This window comes from Pleurodeles waltl, chromosome 3_1 (genome assembly GCF_031143425.1).
Source record: "Pleurodeles waltl isolate 20211129_DDA chromosome 3_1, aPleWal1.hap1.20221129, whole genome shotgun sequence".
Classification (NCBI taxonomy): Eukaryota; Metazoa; Chordata; class Amphibia; order Caudata; family Salamandridae; genus Pleurodeles; species Pleurodeles waltl.
In genome coordinates, this window is record NC_090440.1 from 1,678,543,913 (window position 1) to 1,678,557,367 (window position 13,455).

At 37.0% G+C, this 13,455-nt stretch overlaps 1 protein-coding gene across 1 annotated transcript in view; it reads right to left on the reverse strand.

Moving 5' to 3' along the window:
• The window catches only part of TTN (titin), a 371,797-nt gene that overhangs the window by 146,946 nt on the left and 211,396 nt on the right, over positions 1–13,455 (reverse strand). Inside the window, exons 161-175 of the mRNA XM_069225433.1 lie at positions 11,437–11,514; positions 11,189–11,272; positions 10,998–11,081; positions 10,399–10,479; positions 10,027–10,104; positions 8,875–8,952; positions 8,627–8,710; positions 8,434–8,517; positions 7,834–7,914; positions 6,113–6,190; positions 5,865–5,948; positions 5,681–5,761; positions 5,412–5,492; positions 3,230–3,304; positions 2,963–3,043 (exon numbers count right to left, since the gene is read on the reverse strand). Of these exons, the coding sequence (XP_069081534.1) occupies positions 2,963–3,043; positions 3,230–3,304; positions 5,412–5,492; positions 5,681–5,761; positions 5,865–5,948; positions 6,113–6,190; positions 7,834–7,914; positions 8,434–8,517; positions 8,627–8,710; positions 8,875–8,952; positions 10,027–10,104; positions 10,399–10,479; positions 10,998–11,081; positions 11,189–11,272; positions 11,437–11,514 (1,212 nt within the window). The remainder of the gene's footprint in view (positions 1–2,962; positions 3,044–3,229; positions 3,305–5,411; positions 5,493–5,680; positions 5,762–5,864; positions 5,949–6,112; positions 6,191–7,833; positions 7,915–8,433; positions 8,518–8,626; positions 8,711–8,874; positions 8,953–10,026; positions 10,105–10,398; positions 10,480–10,997; positions 11,082–11,188; positions 11,273–11,436; positions 11,515–13,455) is intronic.

Consider the following 13,455-nt stretch of genomic DNA (forward strand, 5'->3'; position numbering starts at 1 on the left):
GAAAAAGGTTGTGATCAGCAAGGCAGTGTTGAGTTCAGTGCCAGCCTGGCTGACTTGAACCTGCACTGCCACCAGCCTGCCGGGATCACTGATCCTGGCGGGGATGGCAAGAGGTTGGTGGGTCTGCCCGCTAACCTTGTAATGTGGTGGTCCGACAGCCACCGTGAGGCTGGCAGCCTTTGGACTGCCAGCTCCGTAATAAGGACCTTTATCTATTATCTGTTCCAACCTCCTATTTTCATTCTGTCAGCATAAAACACAATGCACACATTTAGCTCCTCCCAGCCACATACAATATAGTCCAAGAACTCTTCTTAGCATGGACTTCATGAACACTAACAAACTATATTGTAGGTGATTTTCAAGCAGCTCTTGGAGATGGTGAAGGAATATCAATTGCCATCACTGACTAAAGACTAAACAAATCTTATCCATTCAAAGGTAGTTCTTATACAATAAGCATGAATTGTGTACTCTTTCGGAGAGGACAAACTCTTTTCAAAGAACAGTATTATATAGTTAAGATTATAATGAAAATGTGTGTATAAAAGAGTTACTGAAAAATCATGCTGGTTGATATTTTCTGTAAATGTTCAACATAAAAATGTATATGTTTTAAACAGAGGGATAAATACAAGGGAATCAATTAAATCAATGATAACATAAAACACATTGGTCTTCTCTTTACAAATAAAATAATATGGAAAGGGGAAAACATTTTGTATACTTAGGGAATAGTATGCACCTATGCAAATTGCAGGCATTTAAGGTTGTTCACTTGATGGAGACCTGGAGGCACAAGATTCGTCCCTAACCTATTCCCAAAGGTTGTTATTACATTTATTTATGGCTGCAAGAAAGGTACTACACACTGCCAAAAGCTGCCTCACAGTACCAGGTTAAAGAGTTGCATGCGACAAGCCATGATAGCAAACAGCACTCAATTTGCAACAAGGGGATACATTTAATGTCGTGGCATGGTTTTACAGACATGAGTAAGATGTCAGAATTGGCGGTGTTAGGCTTATGACTGAATTAAGTCAGGTAGGACAATAATTACTTAGTTTGGATTCAAATTCCTTTAAAAAACATCTGCCTACATGATATTTTTAAAAAAAGTAAAGATTCACACAATGTTAAAAAACTAAATATCCAGTAAACAATAACTTGGAGCTGACACATAGTGACAGATATTGAACACCAGTGTGTACTATAGCAATTACAAAAAAAGGATAAACTGTTAGACAAAATAACTAATTTTCAGTTGCTACCATGATCCTGGGATACTAAAAAGTAATAATGACATTATAAACTCTGCCAGCACCATTGAGTAATATTTTACTGTGCTGGAAGAAACATTGAAGAATTTGGGACTTATCTAGAGTTGCACAGATGGAATACTCTGTCATAAGTGTGAGTGATATCCTGTCCACCATATTGCAAGTGAATTTGAGCCTCGGGGCATATAACACAGTGGACCGGATATCAGCCACATTTGTGATGAAATATCCCATCTCCCAGACTCTAAATAAGAGCCAAGTTGTTTGCACATACTTGTTTTTGGTAGTTTTCAATTCCATAGCCCATATTTACAGGCTTATCATCTTTGTTTAGCAGGCAAAACTTGTGCACTCTAAATAATTTTGAAAATTTGAACAATCATGTTGATTCTACCATATTGAAAAGGTATGTTTAAATGTGTCTAAATAAACCATGCAAAGATACCCATTTTAGCAAGTTGGCAAAATCATTTAGAGCTGTAGATTCAAATAGAGAAAAGAACATTATTTTCTGATGTTCAAATTACTTCTAAAAACTTGCCCCTTGAGAGATACCGTCTATATCTGTTATTAGTGCTACCACACTGTTACCACCAATCTTTAGCAAGTTTGTAAATTCAGGTTGACTTATTGTCCTTTTCCCTGTTTTACTCATTGGCTATATAATCTCATACCTTCTGGTCCCCATTATACTGATTGTTGCTTTAAGATGCAATGTGAAACTTCATCTTCTTCTAGTTGGAAAAGTGGAGATTTGCCCTAATCCACAAACAGATATGAATCCTAGTATGCTGATTATTCTTATTTTCTCATGTTTTTTCATCCACTACTTAAAGCTTGACTGTTCCATTGTATTACATGTACACAATACCCCTGCCTTAACATTACCTACCCTAGTATTACAATGACAAATATGAGCAAATGCTCCGTCAGTCAACATATTCTCAACTTTTTATTCCAAAATTAATTTCATATCAATCTGATATCCAGTTGTGTCGCTTTTGGCGCCATAGTCTAATTAACATCAACTTTATATACCAAGGTGCAGTGCTCACTTCTCTTGCATTTGGAAGCATCAAGTCTCACCTTATCTCACAATACTTAATACATTAATATTGATTCTCCATGTACTCACTCATCTCTCACAACCCAATCAGCCACTATCTGTAATTCTTTATTCCCTTGTATTTTATGCATATACCATCCTTCCTGCAATATTAACCATCTTTGAAGAATTATTACAAATGTAATTAAATGGTGCCACAATCACTATAAGATAAACCAATAGCCACAATATCTTCGAACTGCCCATGGCCATGAAGGTGTTACTACTTCTTGATGTTATGAGGTACAGTAGTCTTACTGTGCCAAAAAATATATAACAATTATGTACAATGAAACTGAATTAAACCTTAAAGATATTAATGTTAAAGAGGAATAAGACATCCCTTAGAAAAATGCCTTCAGAGATGGATATACCTTTCTTTGGTTCAACTTCTTCCTTTTTAGGAGAAGCTGGGGGAGCTTTTTTATTCCAAACTGGCTTTGTTGGGCTCCTCTGTCACTTTAAAAATAGCATTTTCTTTTTTAAGCTTTTGAAAACAGTTCAGCTGCATTATAACCTCAGAATAAAAATGTATGTCTTCAAAGTTAAATGTGAGGACTATAAAGAATGAGTGTACCTCTTGCTGGTGGGACTTCCTCTGTAGGAACAGGGGTGTATACTTTTTCTTCAAGGTCAGCTTTCCTAGCGACTCCAGGCACTTTAAAGATATTATGGGTTTTAGTTACACAAAACACAGTGCAATGAGACAAAATACAAAGCAGAAAAATACATAGACAAAAGAAAAGCTCAAGTGTTTCTTTCTTGAAGTCTTAGTGGTGCAATACGCAACAAAGTGGAGTTGTAATGAAGTTGTTATAAAGCTTCTGGAAGTGAGGGGATGTACCTTTCACTTCTGGAACACCTTCTTCCACTGGAACAGGTATAGGTTTTTTCTCAGGTATAAGCTTCTTGGGCACTTCTGGTTTAAAAGATATTAGTTTGTGTTAGCGTGATAAACATGCTCCTGCTGCATCGCAAATATGACATTATGGACTTAATGTGCTTTGTTTTTTTCATGCTTTCAGCTGCAAATCATAGCTCTTCAGTTTGTACTAAAGCATATTTTGAACTCTCAGTTACAGGTTCATCAAATGCGACTTCTTAGCTTTGGCTCTACTCATTCTACACGGGAAGCATGATAAGTTAACTTTATTTACATCTAAAAGTCTGGAATGGTTGGTGGTTTCATGATATTGTGAACACTTGCATAATCTAATAGAGCACAGTGATGTCAGCATGACAAATGAGTCTGCAATCATAACAATCCCCATTTTTTTGTATTTTGACATGGCTCCTTGCCTACTTCCTGAGCAATACTGGTGAGTTGCGTAAACAAGGTACAAACAATTTTTCATTATTTGATGCTTTTTGTAACATAAGCCTGGCAACTAAAAAGGAAGGGGCTCCTAGAAATCATGCCCACAATTGCTGTTTCACGAGTGGATTGAGATTTAAAAACATGGGGATGCTGCCAATCTTTACAGTGTTATATAGGATCAATTTTGTATGATTGTGTATCATGGGCATACACTTCAATTAGAATTGCTTGGCAATGTAACATAAATCTGAAAGGAGTTTCTACTCATTATCTAACACAAGAGATTGAAAGGAAAGCCTTAGCAACCCAATCTGAATCATTTGCTAGAACCATACAATTACCACTTTGATTTGTATTCCTCGTTAGGAAATGTTGTGAAAGTATGGTATATTCTCCCTGATGTATTTGAGTAAATATTGTTAATAGATGAGGAATAAGAAACCTAAACTAATCTGACACAAAATTAACAAAAGAGTGAAGAGAAGGACCACAAACAGTTAAATGAAAAACGTCCATTTTAGGAACACAGTGTGACACAAAGAAAAAGAAGAAAAATAGAATGTTCAACAAAACTACAAACATAGACAAAAACAAATGCTGTCTAGGATGGTGTGTGATGAAGTGATTGTGACATAACGATAAAATTAAGTACCTTTCAATTTTGGAGCTTCTTTTGTAGGAACCAATTGAGGTACTTTTTCTAGAATAATCTTTTTTGGTGCATCAACTTCTTAAAAGATATTAGTTTTTTCGTTAGACAGACATTCATAATGCAAACAATGCCATACAATACAATACAAGGTGATGGGAGGAATACTTAACTAGATGAACACTCAAATACAATGCAATATTGAATATGTATGTTTAGTTCAACCCCCTTTTCCTGTTTCATAATGTTGCCTGTAAGGATGCATTATATAGTTATGTTAATAAGTATGACATTGATTGGCCTCTGTTCACATGAATACATCTAATAATAAATGAATAAATTACTTGGCAGAGAAGGTGCATTTCATGCAAGGTATCTTGGTAGTACAAGTACCTTTCACTTTTAGGGCTATGTCTTTAATAGCAATAGAAGTGGGTGCTTTTTGTGGATCCACCTTTTTAGGCACTTCAGATTCTTTGAAGAGATTAATTTGGATTTTAACATGTAACAAAAAAGATGTTACTCAAATGGGCACAAAACAGCTTGTACATTTTACACATGTGAAATTAATGGGGGAAATTTAAGACTGTCACTTGAGTTGTACGACCCATGCCCCTGATGTATTTTGAGGTTAAAGATGATACTACCAAATGATACCCGATTGACAGGCATACAAACATGAAAGTAATACAGATGATTGCATCATTTAAATGAATATCCTACTGAATGAAGACAAATATAGACTGTTGATCTCAAGGTATCTGCTGATCTCAAGGTTTGTAGATAAACAATATAAAGTTAACTATCCTAGTATAATTATTACAAATGTAACTGAATGGTACCCAAGTATATAGATGCGAAACCATCAACCACAATACCTTCTAATTGCCCATGACAATGAAGTCTGTAGTACTTTTAAATGTTATGAGATACAAAGATTTTACTGTGCCAAAAAGTACATGACAAACAGTAAAAAGAAACACAATTAAACCATAAAGATGTTAGTGTTAAGGAAGAAAAAGATGTTCATTCGAAAACTGCTTCCAGAGATGCATGTACCTTTCTTCGGTTCAATTTCTTTTTTAGTAGGAGAAGGAGGAGGTTTTTCTTCTACAACAGCTTTCCTGAGCTCCTCTGTCACTTTAAAAATAACATTTTATTTTTTAGGATTTTGAAAAGTTACTTCTAAATGTTATCAGATACACAGGCTTTATTATGCAAAAAACACATGACAAATAGGTACAGGAAACACAATTAAAACTTAAAGATGTTAGTGTTAAGGAAGAAAAAGATGTTCTTTCAAAAATTGATTTCAGAGATGCATGTACCTTTCTTGGGTTCAGCTTCATCCTTTTTAAGAGCTGAAGGAGCCTTTCCTTTCAGAACTGCTTTCCTGGCCTCCTCTATCACTTTAAAAATAACATTTTTTAAAGGATGTTTATAACAGTTCAGTGGCATAATAACCTCAGAAAAATGTGCATATTCAAAAGTGAATTTCAAGAATGAGTGTACCTCTTGCTGGTAGGGTTTCTTCTTCTTTAGTAAGAGGAATGTGTATTCTGTCTTCACTGTCAGGTTTCCTAGGCACTTCAGGTACTTTAAAGATATTATGGGGTTTTAGTTACACAACAAATAACACAATGAGACATAATACTAAGCAGAGAAAGGCACAGGCATTATTGAAGTTTCATTAGTGCAATACACAACTAGGTGGAAAGTAATAAATTAATTGTAAAGCTTCTAGGAAGGAGGTGGTCTACCTTTCACGTCTGGAACTTCTTCTCTCACTGGAACAGTTACAGCTTTTTTCTGAGGTGTAATCTTGGGCACCTCTGGTTCTTTAAAATATATTAGTTTTGTTTTAGTGTGATGAATGTGGACTGGCTACATGACAAATGTGAGCTTATAAATAATAATGTGGTTATGTTTAGTCTACACTTGCACAGTTCCTCAATTCTTATGAAAGCATATTGGAATCCTCGCTTACTGGCTCATTATATTTGACTTGTTGTCTGGGCTCTATCGTACCAGAAAAAGCATTAGAAGTTCACTGGCTTTTTACCTAAATGACTGGTGTTTTCATTAAATTTCTAACACTGACAGAAACTATGTGGACATTGTAATGTCAGCACTAGCAAGCCATAACAAGTCAGTCTTTACTCTGCTATCATAGCAATCTCTAGTTGGTTTTATTTTAGCAATGATCCTTGTCTTCTTCCTATAATATCTTGGTGAACAGTGTAAACAAAGAACAAGGTTGTTTGCACTATTTGATGATTTTTTAAGAGAAGTCTGTGATTGTATATCATATGTGCACATCACAATCAGAATTGCTCTGTAGCGTAACACTCATTTAAAAGGAGTTCTTATTATATATCTCTCAGAAGTGATTGGAAGCAAAGCTTCTGCAAGCCAATTAGGTTTATTTGGCAGCACAAGAGGAGGCAATTGCCGCACACTCTCTCGGCTTATGGGTCACTGGGGTATGTAGTGAAGGTATAGCACATTCTCTTTGCTGTGGTTAAACACATTTTGGTAACAGATTAGAAATATGACGAATAACAGATCTGACATAACATTATCAATAGAGTAAACTGAAACACCACATACAAGTAATGGAGAAAAAATCATGAATCTAGAAACATGGAGTTAAGACCACATTAAAATAAAGTACTCAACAAAACAACACTAATACACAGAAATAAAGGCTTTAGGCTCTGGTTTAAAATGAAGTGATGGTGGCTTTATAATGATGAACTCAGGTGCCTTTGAATTTTGGAATTACTTTCTTTGGAATCAACTCGGGTACTTTTTGAGGAATAGTATTTTTTGGCACTTCAGGATCTTTTAAGTTATTAGTTGTTAGACAGACACAGTGCTAAAAGTACAATACAAAGTGACTGGAAATAAATAGGTGGACACTGAAACACAATATAATATTGAAAATGTATGAATGTTTGAAGCCTCCTTTGCCTTTTTACAGAACGTTGACTTCAAGACACATTATGGGGGTTATTACAACTTTGGAGGCGGTGTTAATCCGTCCCAAAAGTGACGGTAAAGTGACGGATATACCACCAGCCGTATTACGAGTCCATTATATCCTATGGAACTCGTAATACGGCTGGTGGTATATCCGTCACTTTACCGTCCCTTTTGGGATGGATTAACACCTCCTCCAAAGTTGTAATAACCCCCTATGTAAGCATCTTTGTAAATATCACAATGATTGGTATTAGCTCATAACTATACATCTGATAATAAATGATTAACTAAGTTGGTACTGAAGGTGAATTTCATGCAGGTCTCTGAATTGTTCAAGTACCCTTCCTGTTTATGGAACCTTGCCTTTAAGATACATTATGTTTGTAGATATTACAATGATTGGCATCTGTTTATAGCAATATAGCCGATAATAAATGAATACATCAGTTGGTACTGAAGATGCATTTCATGCAGGTCTCTGAATTAGTTCAAATACCTTTCTCTTTCAGGGCCACATCTTTTTTAGCAACAGAAGTGGGTGTTGTTCCTAGAACCGCCTTCTTAGGCACTTCAAGTTCTTAAAAGAGATTAGTTTAGATTTAGACATTTAACAAAAAATATGTTACACCCATAGGCACAACACATCACACATATTATACACATGTGAAATTAGTGGCGGGGCATGTAAGACTGTTATTCTAGTAGCCCCCCTGATGCTGTACGTTGAAGTGAAAGATATTAGCAAGTTATACGCAAGGGGCAGGCATAGACTATATATAGAGTGGTGATCTTAAGGTATACTTTGTAGAGATAAAATATAAAGTTAACTACCCTATTACAATCACTACAAATGTAATTTAATGGTGCCCCTATACATAGATCAGAAACCATCAACCACAATACGGGTAGAAGAGAAATACCCTGTACTTGTTCATGACAATGAAGGCAGCTGTATCTTTAAATGTTATATACACAGGCTTTATTGTGTCAAAAACACATGACAAACAGGTACATGAAACACAATTTAAACTTAAAGATGTTAGTGTCAAGGAAGAAAAAGATGTTCTTTTGAAAATTGCTTTCGAGATGCATGTACCTTTCTTCAGTTCAACTTCTTCCTTTTTAAGAGGAGTGCAAGGAGCTTTTCCTTCCAGAACATCTTTGCTGGCCTCCTCTGTTACTTTAAAAATAAAGTTTTTTAAGGATTTTGAAAACAGTTCAATGGCATAATCCTTTAGAAAAATGTACATGTCCAAAGTGAATTTCAGGACTATTAAGAATGAGTGTACCTCTTGCTGGTGGAGTTTCTTCTTCTTTAGTAACAGGAATGCGTATTCTGTCTTCGCTGTGAGGTTTCCTAGGTACTTCAGGCACTTTAAAGATATTATGGGTTTTTAGTTACACAACAAACAAAGCAATGAAACATAATACTAAGCAGAGAAATGCAAAGACCTTCTTGAGGTTTCATTGGTGCAATGCATAACAAGGTGGAATGTAATAAGGTAATTGTAAAGCTTCTAGGAAGGAGGTGGTCTACCTTTCACTTCTGCAACGTCTTCTCTCATTGGAACTGTTACAGCTTTTTTCTGAGGTATAATCCTGGGCACCTCTGGTTCTTAAAAAGATATTAGTTTTGTTTTAGAGAGATGAACGTGCTCTGGCCACATGACAAATGTGAGCTTACAAGTAATGATGTGGTTATGTTTAGTCCACACTTGCAGTTGCAGGCCATAGTTCCTCTATTCTTATGAAAGAATATTTGAATCCTCAGTTACTGCCTCATTATATTTGACTTGTTGGCTATGCTCTATTGTCCCAGAAAAAGCATTAGAAGTTCACTGGCTTTTCCTCTAAATGACTGGTGTTTTCATTATATTTCTAACACTGGCAGAAACTATCTGGACATAGTAATGTCAGCACTAGCATGCAATGAGAAGACAGTTTTACTCTGCGACTATAGCAATCCCAAATTGGTCTTATTTTAAGAGTGCTCCTTGTCGTCTTCCTAAGAGATATTGGTGAACAGTGCAAACAAAGAACAAGCTAGTTTGCACTATTTGATGCATTCTTTAAGAGAAGGCTTCTGATTGTATATTATATGTGCACATCACAATCAGAATTGCTTGGAAGCATAACACTCATTGAAAAGGAGCTCCTGTCTCACAGGTGATTGGAAGCAAAGCGTTTGCAAGCAAATTAAGTTTATATAGCAGCACAAGAGGAGGCAAATACAGCAAATCCTCCTAGCCTAAGGGCCCATAGAGGTTTGTAATGAAGGTATGGCACATTCTCTTTGCTGTGGTCAATCACATTTTGTTAACAGATTAGAAATATGACAAACAAACAGAACTGACATAACGTTAACAAAAGACTGAACAGAAATGCCACATACAAGTAATTGAAAAAACATTTATCTAAAAACATAGGCCCATATTTATACTTTTTTAGTGCCACATTTGCGCCGCTTTTTGACACAAAAGTGGTGCAATTGTATTTTGTAAGTTTACGCCGCTTTTGTGTCAAAAAATGACACAAATGCGGTTCTAAAAAAGTATAAATATGGGCCATAGTCTTAAGGCCACATTACAATAAGGTGTTCAACAAAACAACACTAATACACACAAATAAATGCTTTAGGTGTTGGTTTATAATAGCGTTATGGTGTCTTTATAATGATGAATTGAAGTACCTTTGAATTTTGGAACTTCTTTCTTTGGAATCAACTCAGGTACTTTTTGCGGACTAGTCTTTTTTGGAACTTCAGGATCTTTAAAGATATTAGTTGTTTTCTGTTAGAAAGACATTCATAGTACTGACAGTACAATACATAGTGATGTGAAATAAATAGATGGACACTCAAACACAATATTGAAAATGTATGAATGTTTGAAGCCTCCTTCCCCTGTTTAGGGAACATTGCCTTTAAGATACATTATGCAGTTATGTTGGTAGATATTACAATGATTGGCAGCTGCTCATATCAATACAACCGATAATAAATTAATAAATTAGTTGGTGCTGAAGGTACATTTCATGCAGGCCACTGAACTAGTTCAAATACCTTTTTCTTTTAGGGACACTTCTTTCTTAGCAACAGAAGAGGGTGCTTTTCCTGGGACCCCCTTCTTAGGCACTCCAGGTTCTTTAAAGAGATTAGTTTAGATTTAGACATTTAACAAAAATATGTTACACCAATGGATACAGCACACATATATACATGTGAAATTAGTGGGGGACATGTAAGGCTGCTAATCAAGTAGTTCACCTGATGCTGTACATTGAAGTTAAAGATGATATTAGCAAATAATACACAAGGGACAGGCATATTCTATATATATCGGATGGGGATCTTAAGGTATACTTTGTAGAGATAAAATATAAAGTTAACTACCCAAGTATAATCATTACAAATGTAATTGAATGGTGCACCAGTCAATAGATGAGAAACCATCAACCACAATAAGGGTAGAAGAGCAGTACCTTGTACTTGCCCATGACAATGAAGGCAGTTGTACTTTTAAACGTTATCAGATACACAGGCTTTATTGTGTCAGAAACACATGACAAACAGGTACAGGAAACAAAATTAAAACCTAAAGATGTTAGTGTCAAGGAAGAAAAAGATGTTCTTTTGAAAATTGCTTTCAGAGGCGCATGTACCTTTCTTCAGTTCAGCTTCATCCTTTTTAGGAGGAGTGGTAGGAGCTTTTCCTTCCAGAACAACTTTGCTGACCTCCTCTGTCACTTTAAAAATAACATTTTTAAGGATTGTGAAAACAGCTCAATGGCACCATAACCTTAGAAAAATTTACTTATTCAAAGTGAATTTCAGGACTATCAAGAATGAGTACCTCTTGCTGGTGGAGTTTCTTCTTCTTTAGTAACAGGAATGTGTATTCTGTCTTCACTGTCAGGTTTCCTAGGCAGTTCAATCACTTTAAAGATATTATGTTTTTTTAGTTATGTAACAAACAAAACAATGAGACATAGTACTAAGCAGAGAAATGCACAGACCTTCTTGAAGTTTCATTAGTGCAATATATAACAAGGTGGAATGTAATAAAATAATTGTAAAGCATCTAGGAAGGAGGTGGTCTACCTTTCACTTCTGGAAAGTCTTCTCTCACTGGAACAGTTACAGCTTTTTTCTGAGGTATAATCGTGAGCACCTGTGGTTCTTTAAAAAATATTAGGCTTGTTTCAGAGTGATGAACGTGCTCTGGCCACAACAAATGTGAGTTTATTAGTAATGATGTGATTAAATTTAGTCCACACTTCTAGTTGCAGGACATAGTTCCTCTAGTCTTATGAAAGAATATTTGAATCCTCAGTTACTCCCTCATGATATTGAGTTGGCTGTGCTCATTTGTCCCAGAAAAAGCATTGGAAGTTCACTGGCTTTTTATATGAATGACTGGTGTTCTCATGATATTTATGACACTGGCAGAAACTATCTGGACATAGTAATGTTAGCAATAGCATGCCATGACAAGTCAGACTTTACTCTACTATCATAGCAAACCCTAGTTGGTTTTATTTTAAGACTGCTCCTTGTTTTCTTCCTAACAGATATTGGTAAACAGTGTAAACAAAGAACAACGTGGTTTGCACTATTTGATGCTTTCTGTAAGAGAAGGCTTATGATTGTATATCATATGTGCACATCGCAATCAGAATTGCTTGGAAGCGTAACACTCATTTAAAAGAAGTTCCTATTATATATCCTTTACAGGTGTTTGGAAGCTAAGTTTCGGCAAGCAAATTAAGTTTATATGGCAGCGCAAAAGGAGGCAAATACAGCAAAGCCTTTCAGCCTACGGGTCCATAGAGGCAAGTAGTGTAGGTATAGCATATTCTATTTGCTGTGGTTAAGCAAATTTTGTTAACTAATTAAAAATATGACAAATAAACAGATCTGACATAGCATTAACAAAAGAGTGAACAGAAACACCATAATCACGTAATTGAAAAACTATTAATCTAGAAAGACTGTGTTAATACCACATTAAAATAAAGTGTTCAACAATACAACACCAATACACAAATAATAAAGGCCTTAGCTGTTGGTTTATAATGGAGTGATGGTTGCTTTATATCGATGAATTGAAGTACCTTTGCATTTTAGAACTGCTTTTGTTGTAATCAACTTGGGCACTTTTTTGTGGAATAGTCTTTTTTGGCACTTCAGGATCTTTAAAGATATTAGTTGTTTTTTGTTAGACAGACATTCATAGTGCTAACCATACAAAACAAAGTGATGGGAAATAAATAGGTGTACACTCAAACATAATATAATATTGAAAATGTATGAATGTTTAAAGCCTCCTTCCTCTGTTTACAGAACTTTGGCCCTCATTCTGACCCTGGCGGTCTTTGACCGCCAGGGCGGAGGACCGCGGGAGCACCGCCGACAGGCCGGCGGTGCTCCAATGGGGATTCCGACCGCGGCGGTAAAGCCGCGGTCGGACCGGCACCACTGGCGGGCTCCCGCCAGTGTACCGCCGCCCCATTGAATCCTCCACGGCGGCGCAGCTTGCTGCACCGCCGCGGGGATTCCGACCCCCCCTACCGCCATCCAGATCCCGACGGTCCGACCGCTGGGATCCGGATGGCGGTAGGGGGGGTCGCGGGGCCCCTGGGGGCCCCTGCAGTGCCCATGCCACTGGCATGGGCATTGCAGGGGCCCCCGTAAGAGGGCCCCTACATGTATTTCACTGTCTGCTGCGCAGACAGTGAAATACGCGACGGGTGCAACTGCACCCGTCGCACAGCTTCCACTCCGCCGGCTCGATTCCGAGCCGGCTTCATCGTGGAAGCCTCTTTCCCGCTGGGCTGGCGGGCGGTCTGAAGGCGACCGCCCGCCAGCCCAGCGGGAAAGTCAGAATTACCGCCGCGGTCTTTCGACCGCGGAACGGTAATCTGACGGCGGGACTTTGGCGGGCGGCCTCCGCCGCCCGCCAAGGTCAGAATGAGGGCCTTTGTCTTTAAGATACACTGTGTAGTTATGTTTGTAGATAGTTCATAATTGGCATCCACTCATATCAATACATCTGATTATAAATTATTAAATTAGTTGGTACTGAAGGTGCATTTCATGGAGGTCTCTGAATAGTTCAAG